Source organism: Meles meles, chromosome 4, assembly GCF_922984935.1.
Source record: "Meles meles chromosome 4, mMelMel3.1 paternal haplotype, whole genome shotgun sequence".
In the NCBI taxonomy this organism is placed as follows: Eukaryota; Metazoa; Chordata; class Mammalia; order Carnivora; family Mustelidae; genus Meles; species Meles meles.
In genome coordinates this window covers 93,940,172-93,966,547 of record NC_060069.1, presented here as the reverse complement: position 1 = coordinate 93,966,547, position 26,376 = coordinate 93,940,172, and the positions used below count along the sequence as shown (strand labels likewise).

At 40.2% G+C, this 26,376-nt stretch overlaps 1 protein-coding gene across 6 annotated transcripts in view; it reads right to left on the bottom strand.

Moving 5' to 3' along the window:
- Nucleotides 1–26,376, bottom strand: part of GK5 (glycerol kinase 5) — a 103,969-nt gene that overhangs the window by 66,045 nt on the left and 11,548 nt on the right. The window contains exons 1-4 of one of the 6 annotated variants that reach the window (XM_046002953.1): nt 15,275–15,370; nt 6,837–6,992; nt 6,082–6,175; nt 3,159–3,234 (exon numbers count right to left, since the gene is read on the bottom strand). In XM_046002953.1, coding sequence (XP_045858909.1) covers nt 3,159–3,220 — 62 coding nt within the window. In that variant the 5' untranslated portion in view covers nt 3,221–3,234; nt 6,082–6,175; nt 6,837–6,992; nt 15,275–15,370. Of the gene's footprint in view, nt 1–3,158; nt 3,235–6,081; nt 6,176–6,836; nt 6,993–8,712; nt 8,735–15,274; nt 15,521–26,376 lie in introns of those variants that run through there. The other 5 variants (XM_046002951.1, XM_046002955.1, XM_046002954.1 and 2 more) reach the window with 5 other exon arrangements.

The following is a 26,376-nucleotide window of genomic DNA, read 5'->3' as shown; positions in this document are numbered from 1 at the left end:
GTAATTGGTAAGAACCATTAACACAAGTATCAGGTACCACAATAAAAGATGTATTTGGTGCTGTGGGAACACAGGCTCATTTGTATACTTGTATTAAGAGACTGCAAATTCCTTGAGGGCTGGAGCTCTTACTCATTTTCGTAGTCAGCTCTGCAGCCAGCACAGTGCTTTACTCCCTGTGAGTCCTCAGTTACTGAGTGAATCTCAGTTTGCTTGCATGACTCATAGTTTATGTTACTAATTGGCACACACCCTGATCCGAGGTTTGCAGGCAGAAGCCTCCCTGAGAGACATAGAGATTGAAGAACCAAAACAGCGCAGGTATTTTAGAACAAAAGGAACTTAAAACAACCAAGATGGAGGAGATATGCCATTATTTGACAAGGCAGGCTAAACACATCATGGATTAAATACACTGAGAAAATTTTTTTAACCTTAAGAATGTGAAGAAAACACAAGGACCAAGTTTCCGGGCATCGAAAGGAGGGGGAAAGAGAAAAACAAAAACAAAGTTCAAAGTTTTAGACATCCTGACAGCAACAACTGGGAAATAAAGTCTGTACGGTCAGGACAACAGGACCATGGCCATGACTGCAGGAGAAAGAAGCGTTGAGCTGGGGCGAGCAGGTGTGGGCTGGGACTGGAATGCATAGCAGACTGTGCCAGGGGCCTGTCTGTCAATCTTTCTCTAGAAAATGAGCCCGAGGTACTTCCTGCTGCTCGGAGCCATGCCCACTTCTGCACTGTATCTCCGCTCTCTGTTGTGGCGCTTGCAGATCTGCCGACATTCTGTGCTAGCGTGGCTCACGAGAACTCAGGGAGCATTATTTTAAGACTCCATTATTTTAAGGTAAAAGAAGCACAAAGCCCTGTGTGGGTTTTTTTCAGAAAATCTCTAGCATTTCAGTTCTTACAAGCAAAGTTTCCAAAACTCGTGAAAGAATACAAACATCTCAAAAAAGGCCAGTCAAGGAGAAAATTCACAATTAACTGTCTTAGGAAGAAATCTTACCCTTCCACAAGGACATCACCACCAGTAAGGGAAGTGAATGGTCTTGGAACCTGACCTGACTCCTCTGTTTCTCCCCAAAAGTGAAACATGGTCTTACTGCCACATACAAACTTTCTTCGTAATATTTTGATCTTCCTGTCATGAATGACCTGCTATCTAGGTTTTGATGTAAACAATCTTTATAGCCAATGATCTTAATCTCCAAATCCAACAAAACACAACACTTCCAGTGAGTTATTTCCCTAGGAACACTCCCTTGCCCCTACTTCCATCCACCTACTTCCCAGATCTGTGTTTGTCCTATCATGCCAGCTTTTTGCTTTCTGATCCCGTTTATGTTGGGCGGAGGGGCGAATATTCATTGTCTAAATCCTCATTCTTCTTTTTTTCTATCCATGTAATTCCTATCAGAGAACACACCTCTTTTTCTCTACTCAGTCTATGTCAACAATCCTCCACTAGGAGTGATTCTGTCCCCCAAGGGACTTTGGACAATGTCTGGAGATGTCTTTGGTTGTCACAACTGGGGGAGTGGGGTGCTGCTGGTACCTGGTGGGCAGAGGCCAGGGATGCTGCCTAGCACCCTACAATGCCCAGGACAGCCCCCAACAACTAGGAATCATCTGGCCCAAAATGTGAACGGTGTCACTCTTTAGAAATCCTGATCTACACAGATGACTTTAATTCATTTAGTCTTTCATCTGACAAATGTATCACCGATTTAAGATGTGCTCTGTCCAGCACACCAACGGTTGGGAAGTTTGAGGAAGGCATGCTGTAGATGCAGGCAACCATCTGAGATACATTGTATCTTGAAAGAAAAAGCACCTATCTAGAGGAAATGAGCCATGCCTTAGTTAAACCAGACAAACGTTCTAACCACCTTTGGGTATCTCCACATTCACACATCCCAAACCAAACACTTCATCATATTCCCTTCCACCCACCCTCATCACCATTTAACTCATTCCTCCTCTAATGGTCTCTATAATTTCTATCATATCCCCTCAAACATCAAGGCCAGACATAATGGTAAAGTTAAACTTCTTCCTCTTATCCAATAGTGAAATAAAGGCCAAGACCTTGTGAATTCACCCCAATTATGTTTCTTACACTTATCCCCTACTTCCTATATCTACTACTTTTCCTCCCCACTGCCCTATGCTCAAGATGCCTTTGAAGTCGTGCTTTGTAACAAAAAAACATTTTATAGAGTTTTGTGGTTGTTGTTATTGTTTTTAATGAAACTCATGTTGGGGCTCCTGGGAGGCTTAGTTGGTTAAGCATCTGCCTTCGGCTCAGGTCATGCACAATCCCGGAGTGCCAGAATCAAGTCCCGCATTGGCCTCCCTGCTCAGCGGGGAGTCTTTCTCCCTCTAACACCCACCCCACTCTCCTGCTCTCTCTTATTTTCAATCTCTCTCTTTCAAATAAATAAAATCTTAAAAAATTTAAAGAAACTCATGTTGAAGGCAATATGGGTGTAGTGGAAAGAGCATGTCTGGAGTCCAAAAAGATAATTTGGAATCTTGGCTCTATTTATTAACTGAGTGGCCTTGAACCACTTACATAATTATTTCACTGAGCCCTGGTTTCTTCCTGTATAAAAGAGTCATAATACCTAAATAACAAGTTTCTCTGTTAGGATAACAGAACTTGAAATATAGATATTCACTATATGGTAACCATTATATTATAATTGTGTTTAATCTACACATACCCCATTTGCTGTAGGTACTTAAATATTAAATTTGGAATAGACTGAAAATATAAACCATAATTATAGAATCGTGTTTATGAAATTTGTTAGTCTCTCTTGAGTCTTTTTTGGTATAAGCTAATTTTTGAGATTTCAACCCATGCTTATTTGAAAAACTACCTTATATCAAAAGAAAGGAATGGAGAATTTTATGACAGTAACAATACTTTTTATTGTTATCATTTTATGTAAGTCGACCTCAGATAACATGCAGGGAGTGTATTTTAAAATGCCAGAAAGTAGGCCCACTTTCATCCCTCTTAACCAAGTTAAACTTCTATTAATTCACCAATTTAAAACTCTCCAAAAAGGTTTCACAGCAATGAAGCAATCTATTCACTGTGGTCCAAACCCAGCAACAGAACGCTTATCACACAATGCACTTACTTGTTCCACGTAATAAAAGTTCCTCTCTGTGTTGAAATGCCAAGACCAACAACTTGATTCATCTCTATTCCTGCGGCTAAAAATAAAGATAGGTAAAACACATGTTTAAAAGCTAGTGAAGCTTTTCTTTATAATATTACAGTATGGGAAATAATTCATTCAATATAATCTTTAAGGGAAACATGGGTTTAGCATTTAGTAACATAACTGGAGCTAATAAAGGAAGCACTACTAAGATGGTTTTACAGTAATTTTTTACTTAAAGGGAAAAAGGTCATATTCTAATAATAACAAAGGGGCTTTTTGTTTTAAATATTAGAAAAAAAGCAAAACACCACTCAAAGTAAGTTAGACTGTATTTCTTCTTGATAATACTAAAAGACTGATCTTAATTCAAGCAATAATCAACCTATAAAAATTAATAAAGGGAAACCTCTCTAAAATGCACTGCAGACCAAACCACTGGGTCAATTACAGGAAGACCTATCAATCACAGACCCCAAGAGTAGAATCCTCAGCAGGAAGGAATCGGCAATCATAGGTCATTAACGGGAAAAGATGTACATTGCATCTGCTAAAATAAATTTAACCCAGCCAATGAAAAACCATCATTACCCCAAACTCTCACTTTTCTCCAATGGACTACAGTTCAAAACAATCCTTCTCAACCTCTTTCTCCTTTTCCACAAAATAACATTCCTTTCCTTTGTTTGCTGGACTAGCCTACGGTTTTTGCCATAGATTGCTCGTGCCAAATTGCTACTCCTGAATAAATCGCCCTTCGCTGGTATAACAACTTATTTTTATGGTCAGCACAACATAATATAAGTTGATGGTTGATGACAAGAAAAATTCCCAGGAAAAATAGTATAATTACTGAAGCTTAGATCTTAACATATGCTAAGATGCAAATAAGAATGTGGTCTTTCTGGGGCACCTGAGTGGCTCAGTCAGTTAAGTGTCTGCCTTTCCCTCAGGTCATGATCCCAGGGTCCTGGGATCCAGTCCTGCATCCGGCTCCTTGCCCAAGAAGAGAGATTCTTTCTCTTGTTCCCTCTCTCTCTCTCTCTGTCAAATAAACAAAATCTTTAAAAGAAAAAAGAAAAAAAAAACCCATGGTATTTCTGGTTCATAGTTCTTAGAATACTGCAACTCGAGTATTTTTTGTGATATTCTTTTAGAAAAGCAATTTATGGGGCACCTGGGTGGCTCAGTGGGTTAAGCTTCTGCCTTCGGCTCAGGTCATGATCTCAGGGTCCTGGGATCAAGCCCTGCATCGGGCTCTCTGCTCAGCAGGGAGCCTGCTTCCTTCTCTCTCTCTGCCTGCCTCTCTGCCTACTTGTGCTCTCTCTCTGTCAAATAAATAAATAAACGCTTAAAAAAAAAAAAAAAAAGAAAAGCAATTTATCCCACTAGGAAAATTAGGGACAACTTGAATTTGAGCACTGAGGAATATACTTCACCCCTGTATAGTACTCCCCTGGAAAATATTTAACCTGAATCTAGTCATGGGGAAATAAGACAATCGCAAAATGCAGGAGCATCTAATAAACTGGTCTATACTTCTGAAAACTGTCAGTGCCACAAATAACACGCTCTAGATTAAAAGAGACTAGACAGACTGACTGCCAAATGCAATGCCTTACCTTTGGAAGGATTCTAGATTGGGAAAAAAAAAGACCTATTAATGACTGAGATAAGAGAGGAATACTGAAGATTAAGTATTAAATATTACTGTATTAATGTTAAATTTCCTCTGTGATATGTGCAGTGTGCTTATATAGGAGAATTCTCCCTTCCTTTGGAGGTAATGTTGAAATATTTAGGGATCACAGGTAATTATGTCAAATGAACCCTTAAATGGGTCAAAAAAAAGAGTTTGTAAAGAATGATAAACACTGCTAAACATGTGTGAATCTGGGAAAAGGCATATAAGTGTTCCATGTACTATTCTTGCAGCTTTTTAAAATAAGTTTTGAAGTATTTCAAACCAAAAAGGCAAGAAGGAGGAGCAACTGAGACACAAAAATGAAATGAAAGATCTTTTAGAATTCACATTTACAAGTCATCTCTTGCCATATTCTTAAAGAAAGTTACACGGGGAAAATGTCCTTAAAGAGTTAAGATTTCAGGTGTCTGGGTGGTTCAGTCAGTTAAAATTTTTCCTTCCACTCAGGTCACGATCCCAGGGTCCAAGGATCAAGTCTGGCATTGGGCTCCTTGCTAAGCAAGGAGCCTGCTTCTTCCTCTGCCTCTACCCCTTCCCCTGCTTGTGCTCCCTCCCTCTCTGTCTCGGATGAGTAAATAAAACATTTAAAAAAAAAATACAGGTAACACAGCTGTAAATTCCCGAGAGCAGGAACTGTGGGTTATAATTTTGTTTATAACCCTCTAGTATTTTGTACACAGTAGGAAGTCGAATGAGCACTAGCCACAACCCTGAATGAAGATGGAAAGTAAGCCTTTATACTGTATTGAAAAAAGATTTAAACCAGAGAACAGAGAGTTGCTGTTACCTTTCCTAGACAAAGTGGTTAATTATAAATCACAGATGTCTGCCGAAAAATACTGAGAAATTTTACCCCAGTAAAATACTATTTGTGAAACAAACTGAGGGTTGCTGGGGGGAGGGGAGGGTTGGGAGAGGGGGAGGGGGATTATGGACATTGGGGAAGGTATGTGCTATGGTGAGTGTTGTGAAGTGTGTAAACCTGGCGATTCATAGACCTGTACCCCTGGGGATAAAAATACATTATATGTTTATAAAAAAATAAGAAATAAACAAAAAATTTTTTTAAAAAAGGAAAAAAGTACTATTTGTGTAATTATAACTTAGGAAACCCACAAAATTCGACAGACTGAGGAAAACTTTTACTACAAACAAAATACAATTTATTATTTTTATTTTTGCAAGTCTAATTACCTTTAACAGATTCTTTTATTACAGTCACAAACTGAAGCCAGAGAACATCGGGATCAATTTCAACCCAGCCAGCTTGAGGATAAAGACTTTCTATCTATTTGGAAAAAGAAAATTTTGTAAAAACAACATTAGGTAAGTCAATAACATCTGGGTCTTAAAATTTTTTAAATGGTTAAAATGATTAACAATTTTATTTCATTTATTATCTAATTAATTTTATTGTTAAAATAGAAATTATGAAATAAAAGCTTTCTCTAGTTCATGAGTTTACAGAAAATTTTAGCTTTATTTTATCTTTACTTTTTAAGTTTTCTATAATGAAGATGTACTATTTTTATAAGAAAAAAATTTTTTAAAAACAAAAATTAACAAATAAAGTACCAAGTTCTGATTCAGACTATGATGGAGGAAACACACTCCACCCTGCCCCTACCACTGAACGCAGGGATAAAACGTGGACTGAATGCACACTCTAAAAAAATCTATGGTGGCAGGAAGATGGAGGAGGATAAGAATTCGAGTACAGCTAACTGGTGGTGAGTTTCCAATTTCTTCCCTGATATTCCCTGGTATAATCAAGACAGTCCACAAAACCAGAGTGGGTACCAGGATGCAATGGAAACTCCAGGACAAGCTCTCATGTTTTGGCTAACACTCAGAGAGAACAGGAGAAGTCCTCCATATTTCCTTTTCTCCCCCTGCTTCCCTCCATACTTTTGTACCCAGGCTAGTGGTTGCAGTAGTAATTGCAATACCTAAAATACTGAAGGAGGTAAAACTCCCTCTCCAACCAGAGGAGATATGGCCCAAGACCGCCATGTTTTTTTCTCTCTCTCTGTGGTCCTGATGTGTAGCCCCAGCTGTGGGCATAGGAAATGCCAGCAGAGTAGGGTAACGAAAGCTTCAGCTTTCTGGTAAGAGGAGACACAAAAGGGGAAGCTCAGGGAACCAAAAAGTACCACACCATCTCAGAGAGGGAGAAGCTTGGGAAAGCTGCTCTGGAAAGTTGGGTATGAATTCCGAGACTCACCTTGAAGCTGTACATGTGTGAACTGTAATCTAAACAGCACAGCAAAGATGTTAAGAACTAAGGGACAAACCCCTACCCGGGTACCAGATGGGCTACTAGGTGGCACATTCACAGGGCAGGTACAAATAGTACAAATAGTACAAGATTCTGGAAATGACAAACACTGAAACCAAAGTTCACAGAAAAACTGGCAGAATTTGTAGGCTGAACCCAACTGCATTAACTGCCTGGTAAAAGAAAAATATCAACATTCATCATAGGATTTACATAAGACCTGGAGTCTTATAACACTATATTCAAAATGTCCATGACATAATCTGAAATTGCAAGGTATATGAAGGACTAGAAAAATCTCACCTCACATGGGAAAAGATAATAGAGGTCAATGTCAAGATGACAGGTATCTGATCAAGACTTCACAAGCAGTGATTATAAAAATGTTCCAAGAAGAAAGGGCAAATTCTTTTGAAACAAATGGCAAAACAGAAAGTCTTAGCCAAGAAATATAAGACAAAAAGAAAAACAAAATAAAATTTTTAGAACTGAAAAATACAATAATTAGGAGAATTGAAGAAGTGCAGAGAGGCTGGTCAAGGGGTACAAACTTTCAGTTATAAGATGAATGAGTTCTGGAGACCTAACATCCATCATGGTGACTATAGTTAATAATAATGTACTGTATACTTGAAATTTGCTAGGAGAGCAGTTCTTGGGTGTTCTCAACACACACACATACACAATAGCGTGAGGTAATGGGTATGTTAATTAGCTTGATTATGGTAATCATTTCACAATGTATATGTGTACCAAAACATCAAGTTGTATATCTTACCTATATACAACTTTTATTTTCAATCATACCTCAATAAAGCTGGAAAAATCAATTAAAAAAGAAAAATAGAATTAAAATTAAAAAACATACTGGATGGGCTTAACAAGAGAATAAAGAAAACAGAAGAAAGTCAGTAAACCAAAGATAGATTAATGGAAATTATCTAACTTAAATAACAGAAAGAAAAAATATTGGAAAAAAAGAATGAATAAAGCCTCAGGGATCTATGAGACAGGAGCAAAAGGTCTAGTATTTATGTCATCAGAGTCCCCAAAGTAGGGGGGAAAAAAAGAGTTCAATGCAAAAAAAAAAAAAAAAAAAAAATTAGGGAAGTAATAGTGCTAAAATTTTTCAAGTTCAGTGGAAGACTTAAAATCTACATATTCAAGAAACTTAGAAGACTCCTAAAAGGATAAGTCCAAAGCACTACACATCCAGATCCAGCACAATTAAAATGCTGAAAACCAAAAACTAAGGAAAATCGTGAAAGTAGTCACATATTATACATATAGAACACTGAATCTGTATGACTGCAGACTTCTCACCAGAGCTATGGAGGCCAGAAGGAAGTGGTTCAACATTTCTAAAGTGCTAAAGAAATGCCATCTACAATTGCATATCAAAATCCCAGTAGGAATTTTTTGTAGATACAGACACGATGATTCTAAAATTTAAAGAAGAAAGCAAAAGAACAAAATAACCAGAAAAATGTTGACAATTAAACTGGAGAAATCATACTTTTTAAAAACTTATTGTACAATTTTAAGACTTATTATGTTATATTAGTCAAAACTGTGCTCCTAGCATAAAAATGGAGAAACAGGGGGTGCCTGGGTGGCTCAATTGGTTAAGTGTCCTGAGATCCAGCCCTATGTTGGGCTCAGTACTCACTGCAGAGTATGCTTGTCCCTGTCTCTCCCCCCACTTGTGAGCACTCTCTCTCCCTAAAATAAATAAATGAAATTTTTTAAAAAATAAATGAACAATAAAATGAAATAAATAAATAAATAAATAAATAAATGAACAACTAGATATCAATGGAACAAAGTTCAGAAACAGACTGACACAAATATAGCTAATTCATTTTGACAAGTATATACAAGACAATTCAATGGAAAAAAAGATAGCTTTTTCAACAGTTGGAAACAATCAGACATTTATATGCAAAAAAATTAACCTCAAACTCACATCTTACACAAAACTTCGCTCAAAATTGACCACAGATCTAAATTTAAGACATAAAACTATAAAATGTTTAGAAGAAAACACAGGAAAAAAATATTTGTGATGTGGTGTTAGATGAAGTGCTCTTAGACATGACACCAAAATTACCATTCATAAAACAGAGAAACTAACAAACTGAACATCAAAATTAAAAACATTTGCCCTGCAAAAGACATGGTTAAGAAAATGAAAAGATAAAACACAGACTGGCTTAAAATATCTGTAAATCACACATCCAACACAGCACTTACATTCAGAATATATGAAAAAAATCTCAAAATTCAACAGTAAGAAAACAAACAACCCAGTTTAAAAATGAGCAAAAGACTTGAACAGGCACTTTGCCAAAAAAGATATATATGGATAGCATATATGCATAGAGAAATATTCAGCATCATTAAACATTAGTGAAATGCAAATCAAAACCACTATGAGATACTACTACGTCTACCAGAATGCATAAAATAAAAAACACTAACAATTTCAAGTGTCAGTGAAGAACTCTTATACATTGCTGGTGAGAATGCAAAATGGTACAGCCACTTTAGAAACACGTGGTAATTTTTTAAGTTGAACATTCATTTACTATGTGACAATACCACTCCTAGGTATTTATTCTAGAGAAGAGCAAAGTTAGGTTCGCATTAAAATCTGTACACAAATGTTTATAGCAGCTCTAATCACAATCACCAGAAACATGGATACAACCTAACTGTACTTCAACTAGTCAATGAATGTGGCACATCCATCTAATGGATTACTACATAGAAATAAAAAGGAATAAAGTACTGATATATATAATATGGACAAATCTCAAAGGCATTATCCTAAAAAAAGCCAGTCTCCAAAGGCTACTGACTATATTGTTCCACTTATAGGACATTCTCAAAAAGACAAAACTATGGACATGGAAAATTGATCAGTGTTAGGTGTGGGAGGAGTAGGCCTACAAAGGGCTAGCATTACAAAGGGCGAATACGAGTTTTGGGGATTACTCCTACATTGGCTAAAAGTCACAGAACTTATTCACTAAAAAGGCAATTTTACTGTATGTTAATTTAAAACATAAAATAAAAAGAAGCCATGGGGGGGGGGGGGGAGAAGCCATGGCTTCAGTTTAACATGATGGCTTAAACCTACATATCTTACCTCCAATTCCTCTCAAGATTCCATTAAAATAAAAACATTAAAAAGGGGGCGCCTGGGTGGCTCAGTGGGTTAGGCCACTGCCTTCAGCTCAGGTCATGATCCCAGGGTCCTGGGATCGAGTCCCGCATCGGGCTCTCTGCTCAGCAGGGAGCCTGCATCCCTCTTCCTCTCTCTGCCTGCCTCTCTGTCTACTTGTGATCTCTCTCTGTCAAATAAATAAATAAAATCTTTTAAAAAAAAATTAAAAAGGTTTATGCAGAGAGACAATACTAAGAGAGCAAACAGGCTCAGACCAGGTTTTAACAAATGTTTTTAATATGAACAGTGAGTGGGTTGGTGGCACATGGCTAAACAGAGGAGAAAACTGATACTTCACTCCCTACTCAGGTGACACGACTTTGTTCAAACCCTGGCAGGCAGAAATTCTATGGTAAAGCCCTGAAAATTAGAGGCACCTCCAAAGACTGGGATGCCAGATGGGGTTGAACACAAGATTGGTTTAAAGTCTTTTTTTTTTTTTAACGATTTTTATTTATTTGTCAGAGAGTGAGAGAGAGCATAATCAGGGGGAGAGCAGAAACATAGGAAGAAGCAGGTTCCCCACTGAGCAAGGACCCTAATGCAGGGCTCAATCCCAGGACGCTGGGACCACGCACGACCTGAGCTGAAGGCAGACGCTTAACTGACTGAGCCATCCAGGCATCCCTGGCTCAAAGTCTTTTTTTTTTTTTTTTAAAGATTTTATTTATTTATTTGACGGAGAGAGAGATCACAAGCAGGCAAAGAGGCAGGCAGAGAGAGAGGAGGAAGCAGGCTCCCTGTGGAGCAGAGAGCCCGATGCGGGGCTCGATCCCAGGACCCTGAGATCATGACCTGAGCCGAAGGCAGCGGCTTAATCCACTGAGCCACCCAGGCGCCCCCCTGGCTCAAAGTCTTTATAAGGATCCCCAATCCCTTCCTCTAGCCAGATCACCGTCCCTCCCTAACCAGGCGAAAGGTAAAAGGTTTACTCACAAAGAGACTGAACCAGAGGAGTGCTTTCTTTGCAAATATCAGATATATATCAGATACAGCTGAGTAGGGCAAGACCACCGAGTGGTACTGAAAATAGGAACAACCAAAAACCAACCAAAGATCTAACATGTAAGAAAAGACCAAAATAAAGAAAACAAAGGAATGCCTAGGAAACAGTGACCATGTGGGGAGCATGAGGGTGACAAGGTCTGATATGAAAAAAGGGTCTACTCCCCAGTGAGTTCTCAGAGACAGACTTAACAAAATCCATTCCCCTTCTATCAAATAATATTTGTTTTTTCTATGCAAGACTTTCATGACCACAGATAAATGCCTCAACTGCAATAAACGCTTCCTGATCCCAGAAAAACTTAATATGGGTATCACTGCATCAAACCTACAAACCTTCAGACTTGGAGGTGGCACTACGGGTCACTCCCCTAACTCCACCAGCTCGGAGAACTCACTATCCCCAAAAATGCCATAATAGTAAAATCTCCTCCTGTCTTGAGGGAAGATGAAATGGAAATTAGACAAGAAGATAACCAAAGCTAAGATTTGTTTTGCTGATTACAAACAAAACAAAAGACAGCAAACAACCAGAATTTTTCAATACTGTGCAGAAGGGTACACAGTAGTGCAGATTATACTGTTTTCTTTGGACTGGCCTTTCTGTCCTATTCTTCCAACCAAGACATTATTACTCTTCATGGTTTCTCACATAGTGTGATGTTCCAATGGGGAACATGATAAACTTTCTCCTTAAAACTAGAAACATCAGGGGCGCCTGGGTGGCTCAGTGGGTTGGGCCTCTGCCTTCGGCTCGGGTCATGGTCTCAGGATCCTGGGATCGAGTCCCGCATCGGGCTCTCTGCTTGGCGGGGAGCCTGCTCCCTCCTCTCTCTGTCTGCCTCTCTGCCTACTTGTGATCTCTCTGTCAAATAAAATCTTTTAAAAAAAAATAAATAAAAAAAAAAACTAGAAACATCAAATATTGACATGTGGATTTTCAAATCTGAATACTATTCTAGTATATAACACAATATTTAAGAATCCATACAGAGACTTTTTAAAAAATACAAATTAATGGCGCCTGGGTGGCTCAGTCGTTAAGCATCTGCCTTCGGTTCAGGTCATGATCCCAGGGTCCTGGGATTGAGCCCCGCGTCATGCTGCCTGCTGGGCGGGAAGGCTGCTTCTCCCTCTCCCGCTCCCCCTGCTTGTGTTCCCTCTCTCACTGTGTCTCTCTCCGTCAAAAAAATAAAATCTTTAAAAAAAAATACAAATTATAAAAAAAATAAACAAAAAATCAAATTATAGAAAAAGCCTCAAAATGTTTCTCTGCTGTTAAAAAATGAATGCCACAAGAAATAAAACCGGTCTTCTGAGAGGGGCAGCTTTCTAACACAAAGAGTTCATGTTTGGGATTTCAATTTTAATTAAAAGACCAATATAGCCTATTATGTTCTTTTTTTTTTAAAGATTTTTATTTATTTGACACAGAGAGACAGCGAGAGAGGGAATACAAACGGGGAGTGGGAGAGGGAGAAACAGGCTTCTGGCTGAGCAGGGAGCCCAATGCGGGACTCGATCCCAGGACCCCCGGATCATGACCTGAGCCGAAGGCAGATGCTTAACTACTGAGCCACCCAGGCACCCCCAGTCTATTATGTTCTTATCTCTAAGGGTGATCTCTTCACTTTTTCTTTCCCTGTTTCTCTTTTAAGCTATTTATGTAGCAGTATCAGTCAAATCCTATAGTAAGACAGTCTGGGTTTCTATTCTATCTAGCCTTATCATCATATTAGCAGAGGTGTGATTTTCGCTTGAGAAAATAAACAAAAGTTCTGATCCCAATCAGTCTCATGAAGCAAACTGAATTCCTAACACTTTGATTAAATGCTAGTCAATGATTTATTCTGTACCCAGGAGGTAATAAACCAGGTGCTAAGTAGCAATGTAGGCCAATAAGACCCTCTTTCTCAAAGAACTCCAGCTATCTGAAGTAAATAACCAATTTCCGATTGTTCTTTCCTAATTCGTTATGGACCAACAATTTTTAAGACATAAAACAATTTTCTAGGAAAAAATTACATACAAAAAAAAATCCCAAATGTTTTGTTAGTAAGTTCAACGGACATAAAACTACTCCACGCAAGTTTCTAAATCTTAGTTTCTTCATCTCTACCCCAGGAGCCCAGGAACTACACTTAAGCAGCCATGTTATGGGTGGTTCAGTAGGTTAAGTATCTGCCTTTGGCTCAGGCCATGATCCCAGGGTCCTGGGATGGAGTCCTGCATTGGGCTCCTTGCTCAGCAGGGAGACTGCTTCTCCCTTTGCTTCTGCCTACTGCTCCCCCTGCTTATGCTCTCTGACAAATAAATAAATACAATCTTTAAAAAAAAAAAAAAAAGCACTGCTATGAACTCTTACTAGCAGTTGGAGAGCCACTGCTATAAACTCCTTAATCTAAGTGTTTCACCCTTTGAGGGCAGGGACTTTTTATATTTTTATTAACTCATGTATCTTTCCAGACACTTCACGGTTGAGAGTCTGAGCAAACCATTCTAGTCTTCTGTTACTCACAATAGTCTTGATCCATCTTTTAGATTCCTACCCCATTTCTAAAAAACTATCATTTGCCCCAAATTCTACAGCAACAGAAACTTTGTATGTTCTCACAATCCATGTCTCCCTTTTGGTTCCAAATATTTCAATTAAAAAAATCACTGCCTAAAACAAAAGTACTTTGTCTAGAATTATGAGGAAGACTGTGTGAAAAGTATCACTGTGTTGTGATAAAGACTCATAAAAAGATAAGAGGCATACAGTCACTGAAGCGCAGTGTTCTGTCAGGTTGGGGGAGTGATGGCGTCCCTAGGGTGGGTGGACAGTGTTTCTGCACAGGTAGCAGAGAAGGGCCCAGGAAGCTGCTTGGTCCCAGCTTACTGTTCTGGTCCAGAAACCAGAATGAAATGAAACTCCCCCATTTTCTCAAAGCAGTCACTTGGCTAGATCTGCACCTGGGCAAGTAATACACTTGAAAAAACACTATTAAGGGGTTGGGAAGAAGAGTGAGAACTGAGCAAACGGGAGAGTCCAGTGCTGCTGGGAATGGTTTAGGTAACTAATGGCTCCGAATACTGCTAACATAAAAAAGATGTTGATACTGGAAAGAAGGGTAAGAACACCACATCAAATCAACATTATTTTGGTGCGCTAGAAGAAATCAACGCTTCATTAAAATAAGAAGAGAAGAGCACCAATCTGTTGGTCGCTTTACTAATAACAAGTAAGGATGTGGTAGGTTTCTCAAACCAGGAAAAAAAGGCATTGTTATCAATGCTCAAAGATGAAAAAGAGAAAAGTAATGACAATACAGCCTTCAAAACTTGTCCAATTCCTCCCATATCCATGAAAATAAAATCAGTCGCTCAGGTGAGGAACCAGCACTCTGAGAAGCAGTTAATAATGATAACTGGAGAATGGACAATAAATTCTATCAAGATCTGAAAATTTTAAATGTAAATAAAGACGGGGCTGCAAGTCTACCGAGGAAGTAGGTAAAACCTAGCAAGTCACAAAGCACCTTCTGGTTGGATACGCGCGGAATGCTCTGCCCTACCCTGCGAGTCGCCGCAGTCCCACCCAGGAAAAGCGAATCCTCAGGTGAGAGAAGCGAGTGAAGGACCCCTGGTCCGGAACCGGGCCCCTCCTGCCCTCAGCCAGGACGGGAAGGGCGCGCGGGTGTCAGCCCTGCCGGGGGAGGTGATTCAGAGATCTGGCCGCTCCCTTCCCGCCGCTCAGGACCGAGGGCCCGCTGGGGCTGCAGGTGGCTACAACCTGACCAGACGCCGAGGACCCGCCCGCTCGCCTCCAGTACTAGATCCCGGGCGCTCCGTGCGACCCCGACCCGCGCCCCCTACGCTCGCTCCCCGGTCACCTTCTGCGCGCTGGAGCCGCGGATCAGCGTCGCGTGGTCATAGACGTGGCAGCGGATCACCGAGCTGCCCACGTCCAGCCCTAACACGAAGCCTGAGGGACACGGGCCCTCCGCGCTCTGCTCCTGGACCGCACGCGCCCCCAACATCCCGACCCCGCAAGCCTCTCCGCAACAACCAGTGGCCGAGAGGGCGCGTTTATACAGATCCACACCTCAAGGGCCGAGCGCGCCCCGCGGGGCCGCCGCCCCCGGCCCGCCCCTCCGCGAGATCCGGGAAGCGGCCCCGCCCCTACCGCTGGCCCCGCCCCGACGCCGTGACATCACTGCTGCGCTGACACCCTTGCTAGGCGCGTGCTAGGACCCGGCGGCGGTGTGAGACGCTTGGAGGGGAGCGAGTTCCCGTAGGCGGGGCCCGTGTTTCTTTTCAAAGTAGTTACATTTCATGAATATCTATTAAGAAAATTAAAATGACCTGAAAAGAAATTAGAAATGCAGCCTGAAGTATGTATTAACAGAGCGCTCCCCCCAAGAGTTCTGTCTCGTGAAAACCTGGTAAAATGTGCACATATAACACACATCAATAAATACTTTAAATGCAATAATATATGGAGTAAGACCTTCCCCAGCCCTCTTGTGGGGAAAAAGGGACAAAGCGTAGGGTGGCCTCTTTTAACATCAAACTCCCTCCACCCCCACCCCAGCGGTTACTTTTTCAGCCAGGAAGAGCTGAAAAGAGTAGAAAAGAGGCCTATGGCAATTTCGAGATTCCCATAGCTTCAATCCACCTGCCCAGAGCCAAGGGGACTTCTGAGGGGTTGGTCCAGCTCCCAAAGAGCAAGCCTGATATGTAGGGAGCAAGGAAGCATTAATGCCTGCTTCAGCCACCTCTGCACCACAAGCAGCACTCAAAAAAACAAACAAACAAAAAAAACCCAGTACCTGCGAATATTATTTTCTTTTTGCAAAATTATGAAATTAATATGGATACATGCTTTTTGTGAAAATAGTTTAACAGTGCAATTAAAAAGTAAAGGATCTTCATTTTTAACCAAATTGTTCTTTTGACCAAACTATTAACCAACTGCTTTCAAGGTGGTTAATACCAAACTGTGCTCTTTGGCCATATTACTGGAAGCTTGGACATACACCCACAAAGATATATTTTTTTCTTTCTGTACCTTCTGCCTGTCCAATAGTACTCATTTATTCCAAATGGCCTAGGGATCGTTTTCACCAGTAGTTAAGTTCAGCATTTTGATGGGTCATATATATGTTAATTCCCAGTATTATAACGAATCAGTGACTAATGGGTCATGTACTGGTCAGAGTTTTCCAGAGAAACAGACCCAAAAGAACAGAGACGAAGAAAGAGAAAGAGACTAAGATTTTGAGGAATTGGTTCACATGCTTGTATAGGTGGAAATTTCCAGAAACCTGCAGAGCAGGCTAAAAGGCTAAGAGCTCAGGCTAAGAGTTGATGTTACAGTCTCGGGTCTGAATTCTACAGGACAGCAAGCTGGAAACCCAGGCAAGGTGCCTGTGTTGCAGTCTGGAGAATTGGTTCTCATTTGGGAAACCACAATCTTTTAAGGCCTTCAACAGATTGGATGAGACTCACCAACATTATGAAGGACAGTTTGGTTTACTCAATGTCTGTTGATTTAAATGTTAATCACATCTAAAAAATACCTTACAACAACACCTAGATTGGTGTTTGACCAGACAACTGAGCACCCATACAGTGTGCCCATGAGCCTAGCCACGCTGACATAAAATCAACTATCACAGTTCCCCTTTCACAACAGAGAAAGCTGTTTTGAATTCCCTGATATTAATATTTAGCATATTTCTCAAGGTGATAGTTCTTGGGTTTCTTGGATCCTGACACTTCTTTTGTGATCCTTTTTATAAATTCAAATCAATTATCTTGAGTATTCTCAAAGGATCACAGAATGTGAAAATAAGAAGGGCTTTAGCGATCACTTAGTCTTGTGTTTCTTAATCTGTTTCCTATCTTGAACAACTCTGAGACCCTGATGGATGCTATCTTCTGAGAATATACGGATGTACACCACGTTTGGCACGTAATTTCAGGTGTTGGGTATGGGATACTTCAAACATGAAGATCTCTGGTTTAAAATCCAGAGCTGATTTCCATAACCTGGACAGACTATTGCCTAGGAGAGGGCTGGGCAGCAAAGGAACACAGTGTTTCTTCCATGTTCATTGTTCTCTGCTGGCATCTCTTACCCTGCTCTGCTCTCAAGGTAGGGAAGCTGTGGGCCTCAAGGCACAGAGCTCACAAACTCTGAAGGTCCCTTTGCTAGTGGGTCAGTCCATTGTTCTTGATTCAGAGGTCACTACTGCTCTGAGCTCCATCACCTGGTAGGCTTGGTCTTCATCTGGCTCCTCCTTCCTCACATTCTGGGCTTGGCCTCAGAGATGGCCCATGAGGCTGCTCTCCCAGGCTCTTCCCCACTACTGTCCCTCCTTACACTTTGTCCTCTTACAGAAGAGCCCAGGATTACAACTCATTGTATTAACCTTGAACATTCCCAAGAACTTCGATCCAATTACTCAAGCCTAGATCAGAAACTATGCCAGGGTTACCATGCCCTATTCAGGAAATGAATGGTGCTTCAAGGCTGAACCCAGAAACTTCACTGTCTCCCACCTCCAAGAAAACTAGTCATGGTCCCTCCTTGTAAGTGTGACCAACTGTCCCAGTTTGTCCTAAATTGGGGAGTTTCTCTCTTTTTCCTTTTTTAAAATATTAATTAATTAATTAATTAATTAATTTATTTGACAGAGAGAGAGAACACAAGCAGGGGGAGCTGTAGGCGGAGAGAGAGGGAGAAGCAGACTTCCTACTGAGCAAGGAGCCTGATGTTGGGGCTTGATCCCAGGACCTCCGGAATCATAACTGGAGCTGAAGGCAGATGCTTAACCAACTGAGTCATCTAGATGTCCCTCAATCATCCCGTTTCACTCATGGCTAGATTCTTTTATTCAGCTATGGACATGATCAAATCTCAAGTGAATGAATTCTCTGAGTTAAGATTAAAGCCACATTAGAGAATGGCTAAGAGCTTTGTTATATTCATAAATATAAATAACACTTTGTTTTTTCGAGGAAAAACTTGGAATTTTTATATAAGGCAATGAAAAATCCAAAGTAAAGAATGATGGTACAGAAGAAAATGTGGAAAAGAAGCCATTACTCCTAAGTTTTCAATAATAAAAATTTGTATCTTTGCCTTTTGTCTAATAGGCCAAAACAAAGAAGGAAACTTCCTTTCACATATTACTTAGCCCCCTTTGTCATTATTTTCTTCCCTAATACCATAAGATTCTCACTTTTTAAAAGATTTAATTTATTTATTTGGAAAAGAGAGAATGAGAGAGAGAAAGCATGAGAGAGGGGAGGGCCAGAGGGAGAAGCAGACTCCCCGCTGAGCAGGGAGCCTGATGTGGGACTCTATCCTAGGACTCCAAGATCATGACCTGAGCCTAAGGCAGTCACTCAACTGACTGAGCCACCTAGGCACCCATATTCTTGCTTTTTTTAAAGCCAGATTTATTGAGTTGCACAGTTCTATGAATGTTGATGTATACATCTATGTAACTACCACCACCATCGAGATAGAAAATATTTCCATCACTCCTGAAAGTCCCTTTTGCACACAGTACTCTGAATCCTTTACCATGACCATAAGGTGATATCATCTGCAAACATAACTCAGAATTCTTGAATTTAGCAGATTAATTTCAGTCATTTTATACATAGCCCATCTCAAGAAGAAATTGCAGGTTCCCAACTGACTTTAAATGAGCCCAATCCTATGACGCGTGGGCAAGCTGTGTTGACCTAGGGGGTTTCACCAAATGGCATACATAAAGCTAAGCATAATAACTTAAAATTCTTGGTTCATTTATATGACTTGAGTAAATTCAAACTACTTGATATGATGGCTAATGATGAGGATACTTTAGGGGCACCTGGGTGGCTCAGTGGATTAAAGCCTCTGCTTTCGGTTCAGGTCACGATCCCAGGGTCCTGGGATCGAGCCCCACATCGGGCTCTCTGCTCTGCAGGGAGCTTGCTTCCTCCTCTCTCTCCCTGCATGCCTCTCTTGCCTACTTGTAATCTCTGTCTGTCAAATAAATAAATAAAATCTTTTAAAAAATAATAAAAATGAGGACACTTCAGTAGGCATGTTTGCATTCTATCCCGTCAAGGAAGGAAAACCCCTGCTTTGGAATATAGTTACTCCAACCTAGAGGGTATTAAGCTAAGTGAAATGAGTCAGACAGAGAAAGACAAATACCACATAACTTCACTTATATGTGGAATCTGAAAAACAAAACAAATAAGCAAACAAAAGCAGAATCAGAACTACAAATACAGAGAATATAACTGGTGTTTACAGGAGGGGAGAGAGGTAGAAGATAGGTAAAATGGGTGAATGGGGGGTGGGAGGTATAGGCTTCCAGTTACGGAATGAATAAGTCAGGGAAATAAAAGGTACAACAGAGGGAATATAGTCAATGATACTGTAATAGCATGGCATGATCACAGATGGTAGCTACACTTGCAGTGAGCTTAGCATAACGTACAGAGTTGTTGGATCACTGTGCTGTACACCTGAAACTAATGTAACATCAGGTGTCAACCATACTCAAAGAAAAAAAGAGGGCAAGCCTCTTGGGTCCCCTCCATCTTTAGGAGCTCTGTACTATCACTCAATAAACTTTGGTTTGCTGCACACCAATAAAAAGAAAAAGAGGAAGAAGAAAAAGAAAAAGGAAGGAAGGAAGGAAGGAGGACATAAAGAAAGGAAAAGAAAAGAAAAATACAGTTAGTTACTTAATACAGGCTATATTTCACAAATTGGAACTCTGGAATGTTTTGCATTAGTACTGTAAAGTAGATGAAACTAAGAATAAAATCTAATTCTGAACACCCTGGGAAGAAAGAAGATAAGGAACCATAAACAATAAACACTGAATTTTAAATTAACTAAAAAAAAATACAATCAAGTCTCATAATGTGTTATGTCCTGTAAAGATATACCAACACTGAGTTAGCAAACACTGAACTGTTTCCCCTAGAGACAATACAGAGCTGGGTTCCTGAAGCCTCTGGTCACGTTTCCATCAATGGATCAATACATAACCTTGGTTTACGTGTTTCTCTTTAAAGACACCCTACGTCCCATATGTGCTGTTGATTTATTAGCATTGAATTTACAACCAAAGCACTGTAATTTATGCCTAAATGAATCTTATCTAACACAGGTATTCTCTCTGTAGGGCACATGACAGGCTTCTTACGCTTAGGAGCATTTCAGCATACACTTATAAGCCATTTTAAATACAAAATCACCAATACAAAGCACAGATGTAAAAAGAGCAGAACTAAATAGGAAAAAGAACATCTGTTTATAGCATAAGAACTGAAACCAGAAGGCAGAATGTCATCTTACTTGAACTGAGGTGGGAATGTGCCCATCTCTCTCTCTCCCTGTCTCACTCTTTGAGGTCTCTCTGTATATGTTTAATAACATGCGTATCAGTGCACTTGCCCAGCATTGCTTTTCATACCTCATTCAATTTCTGTCTTTCTAGGTCAATTTCTTTTTCTTAGATTCTATCAATCAGGAGTTTTTTCAGTGAGGATCTTTAAGTAGTAAACTTCCTTAGTTTTCGAATATCTGAAAATAGTACATATTTACTCTCAAAAGATAGTTCAACTTGGTAGAAAACACTATACTAGCTGGACAGTTATTTTCTTTCTGCACTTTATTGTTGCCTTGGCTTACGGCATGGGCATTTTGAATGAGAAGTCTGCTGCTAGTCTGATTTTCGGTCTTCTGTGGGTACTCTGTCTTTTCTTTCTGGTGGCTTTAAGGTTTTCAATTCAGATTCCATGTTCTGATCTTCCTAGGGGTGGCCCTGTTTTTTATTTAATCTGTGTCTTTTTTTCTCCTTTGCTCATTTGTTTTGTTTCTTAAATTCCACATGTAAGTGGAATCTCATGGTATTTGTCTTTCTCTAAATGACCTGTTTCACTTAGCATAACACTCTCTAGCTCCATCCATGTTGCTGCAAATGGCAAGCTCTCATTCTTTCTTATGGCTGGATACTATTTCATTGTGTATTTGCAACATCTTCTTTACCCATTCATCCACTGATGGATCCTTGGGCTGCTTCCATATCTTGGCTATTATAAATAATGTTGCTATAAATATAGGGGTGCATGTATCCCTTTGATTTAGTGTTTTGGGTAAATACCCAGTAGTTCAATTGCTGGGTGGTAAGATAGTTGTATTCTTAACTTTTTTTTAAAAGTTTCTAAAGATTATTTATTTCTTTGTGTGAGAGAGAGCGAGAGCACACAAGCAGGGGGAGTTGCAGGCAGAGGGAGAAGCAGGCTCCCCACTGAGTAAGGAGCCCAATGCAGGACTCAATCCCAGGACCCTGGGATCATGACTTGAATCTAAGGAAGAAGCTTAACTGACTGAGCCATCTAGGTATCCTGAATTTTTAACACTTTGAAGAACCTCCATATTGTTTTCCAGAATAGCTGCACCAGTTTGCATTCTCACCAACAATGCAAGAAGGTTCCGCTTTCTCCACATCCTTGCCAACACCTGTTGCTCCTTATGTTGTTGATTTTGGCTTTTGATTTATTCTGCTGGGGATGTCCTGCTGTGACCTTTCAGACCAAGGACCTGGGTCTTCCAATTTTGGAAAATGGTCTGTTGTGTACATGTTACCTGTTCCCCTTCTCTCTATTCTCTTCTTAGGGAATCCTTATTAGATATTGGATTTGAAAAAAAAATTATTTTGACACAATTTCAGACTTACAGAAAAGTTGCAAGGTAGCACAAATAACTCCTGGCACATGGGATCCTACCCAGATTTACCAAATATTAATATTTTACTACATTTAGTTTATCTTTTTCTATTTATCTATTTACCCATATTTTTTTCTAAACCATTTGAAAGTTAGTTTCAGGCATGATGCCCATTTGTTTCTAAATACCTGAGTCAGAATTTTCTGGAAAGGAGTATTCTCTTACATAATCATCATACACAATACCATTAGCTAATCTAGAGATCTTATTCAGATTTCACAAATTGTCACAATAGTGACCCTTACTGAAAAAGAAAATCCCAGATCATGTGTTGCAATCAGACTTCATGTTTTCTTAAGCCTCCGTTTGTTTGGAACCATTGCTCAATCTTTCTTTGTCATTAGTGACACTGATCTATTTGAAGGGCATAGGCCAGTTAGTTTATAGAATGTCCTTTGTCCTTCATTTTTAGTTCATCTGATGTTTCCGCATGATTAGATTCAGATATGTACTTTGGGTCAGAGTAGTAGGAACAAAGTAATGTTGCGCTATTCTCGGCAGGTTTGGGACTGGAGTAAGCTGGGGGTGGGAGGGTAAGTTCTGAGTGTGCAGAATTTAAGGAGGTGTTTGTTTTCAGCTTTCTCCAAGTACAGGATCAGCCCTAGGTGTCTGTTTCTCAACGCATTCTACTAGGAGATACATGGTATTCGTTCTATGTGATGTCTGGTGGGTGCAGTGTTAAGGTGATGCCAGCAGATTTCCTCATTGTAGAGTTACTATTACTTTTCTTTGGTAATTAAGAAATGTCCTATGGTGAGATACTCTGAAATTATATAAATATCACTCTTCAAACTTTTGCCCAATAATTTCAGCATCCATTGATGAAACTTGCCTTAATTATTAAGGTGGTTTTTCCCACTTATTTATATAAAAGTAGACTTACGGATTTATTTATTTATTTATTTATTTATTTATTTATTTATTTATTTGACAGAGATCACAAGTAGGCAAAGAGGCAGGCCGGAGGGCCGGGGGCGGGGGGAGCAGGCTCTCGACCGAGCAGAGAGCCCAATGCGGGGCTCTATCCCAGGACCCTGGCATCATGACCAAAGCCGAAGGCAGAGCCACCCGGGCACCCCTACTTACGGATTCTTATTATAACCAGATCTTATTCTAATTATTCTGAGGGTTGAATTGTCCCAGATTTGGCCATTGGGAGCCTCTTCAAGCTAGTCCTTCTGTCCTTTCCATGGGGCCCTATTATTATGTGTGCACTTCCTTACTTTCTTGGCACAAGATATCCCAGGACCAGTTTGTACCTCCTCTACCCCAGTCCTGAAATCAGCCATTTCCCCAAGATGCTCTGGTTCCTTTAAATGGAGAATAACATTTAAAACCCCAAATCTGGGGTGCCTGGGTGGCTCAGTTGACTAAACATCCGACTCTTGATTTTGAGCTCAGGTCATGATCTAAAGGTTATGAGACTGAGCCCCAAGTCTGGCTCTGCCCTGGGAATGGAGCCTATTTAAGATTCTCTCTCTCCCTCTGCTTCTTCCCCCACCTCTCCCTCTCAAAACAAAGCAAAACAAAACAAACCACCAAATTCTGTGTGCTATATAAGCTAACTGCTCCTGGAGTATCACTGCTTCTAGGTCAAACTTAGTTGATAAAGCAGCGACAGGGTTTGAGAAGATTGACTTTTAATTTTGAAAGATGTTCTACTGTGGGTAAAATGTTATCAAATGTCATCACAATGCTACAGAGAAATTGTGAAAGGAAGAGTCAATAAATGTGGCAAACTTCTTTGTCATCTACTTTAAGAATTGCCACAATCTTCAGCAACTATCACCGTGACCAGTCAGTGGCCATCAACACTGAGGCAAGACTCTCCAGCTGCGAAAAGATTAGGACTCACTGAATGCTCAGATAATGATTAGCATGTTTTAACAATAAAGTGTTTTTTAAATTAAGGTCTGTACTTTGTTTTAGATATAATATTATTGCACACCTAACAGGCTCCAGAGTAGCGTAAGCATAATTTGTATATGCACTGGGAAAGCAGACATTTATTCAACTTGGTTTATGGTGATACTCATTTTATTGCAGTGGTCTGGAGTCGAACCTGTAATATCTCTGAGGAATAACTGTATTTTAAACATACTTGTTTAAAGTCTCTTTCAGATTGCTCTATTATCTCTACATCTTAACACTCAAATGTTTCCAGGTGCTATGTATGCTCCCCCACACTTCCACTGGTAGCCTTTTCTTCTGTGATTTATTATCACTTAAATTGTGAATTGATATTTGGTGAGGTTCTCGTCAATGGAAATTCTTTATGTTGTGGATTAGGGAAGGACTCCTATAAAGCAGTTTCAAGTTTGCCTCTGCCAGGGCCTAACAGATTTCATCAGCTTCAGGTAAGTTTTTCTGCTAATTTCTCCAGTTGGAATTCTCACCAAATAGGAGTATTGTGAATTCAGCCCCTGCCCTTGCTGGTGGGAGGCATAGTGTCAGGTAGTCAAGTCCCGAAGCAGCAGTGACTACTAGAGCTCAAGGTCATCTTGCCACACATCTGTATATTCAGCCCCTGTGGAGAAAGATCCATGTGGATTCAGGCACAGAAGCAGCATGAGCTTCTCATGTACATTGGTTCTTCTTGCCCCCGAGGCCCAGGCAGATGTTGGGTACTCAATGAGTCTATGTCACAAGTGAGAAGCCCTGAGCTCAGGAATACCTGCAGTGTTTTGAAGGGTTTGCTGGCAGACCTGCCCACATTTTGTCCCTGAGGACAACATTATCTTCAACATTTTCATTAGGACAGGCAGCAACCTCTTCGACCTCAGCTGCAACAACTTCTTCCTAGACCTGTCTCCAAAGGCAAGGGAAGCAATGTCAAAAATGAACTATTGGGACTTCATCAAGATAAAAAAAGCTTTTGCACAGCAAAGGAAACAGTCAACAAAACCAAAAGACAACTGACAGGATGGGAGAAAATATTTGCAAATGACATATCAGATAAAGGGTTAGTAACCAAAATCTATAAAGAACTAATCAAACTCAACACCCAAAGAACAAATAATCCAATCAAAAAATGGACGGAGGGCATGAACAGACATTTCTGCAAATGCTCAACACACCTGTACCTTCATTATGAAGCCCTTCCTGATAGATTTGAACACTCTCCTTACTGTATACCTCTCCGCCCTACAGACATTTCTAGCGACGCCTATGTCCAGTTCATCTTATGCACCCACACTTTTCCCTGGTAGAGACTCTCCTGAGGGCAGGGACTCCGTTTAGTTCATCTTCACATTATGGCCACCAACTCCATAGCAGGGGCAAAATAAATGTTTGTTGAGTAGGCGGAAGAAGGAAATAACAATCTCCGGGTTTAGCTAAACCCTTCTGGAAACTACTCCCATTTTCAGACCCAGACAGCAAGCTTCCAGAGTTGACTTCCTACCATGAGTCGTTCCTGGGACTGACATTTAAAAAATATATATTTTATTTATTTATTTGACAGAGAGAGACCACGAATGAGGGGACTGGCAGGCAGAGAGAGCAGCAGGGAGCAGGGAACCCGACCCGGGGCTCAATCCCAGGACCCTGGAATCACGACCTGAGCTAAAGGTAGATGCCAAACTGACTGAGCCACCCAGGTGCCCCTGGGACTGACATTTTTATAACATGCTTTGGTTCCTCAAACACCCTAAATAGGTCACTGTGAAATTCCTCTCCCAGACCGATTTTAAAAATGCTAAATGAAACAAGGGTTCATTCTGATTCCTGAGATCAAAGTCTTCAGAAGGAAGGAGCATGTTTATTCTGGCCCAGCTTCTTACCTCTAAGGCACTTCTCCAGATAAATATTCCTTTTCCAAAGAGAGATTTTGGTGTAAAGTCATACTCTCTCAGACTAATAAATTTTGTCCTTGTTCCTATGTTTTCTGTCTGCCTATTTAGCACTTGGAAAAGCTTAGTCGGCTGCTTTGGCCTGTTTTCCATTTAGAGAACCTGTGGTTCCTAACTGGGTTGAATTCAAATAGTACTTATCAAGAGTTAGTTTGTGTTTGTTTCTTGATTAGTGAGTGTTTACAATTTGGTATATGGTATATGGCATATGGTATATGGTATTTGGTATATGTGTGAAACGTAAAATCCCTCAATTGGTCATGTTGGCTATGATTTTCCTGGTTATGATACAATTTGCCTAACGTAGGAAAAAAAAACTGCCTAGAACTCT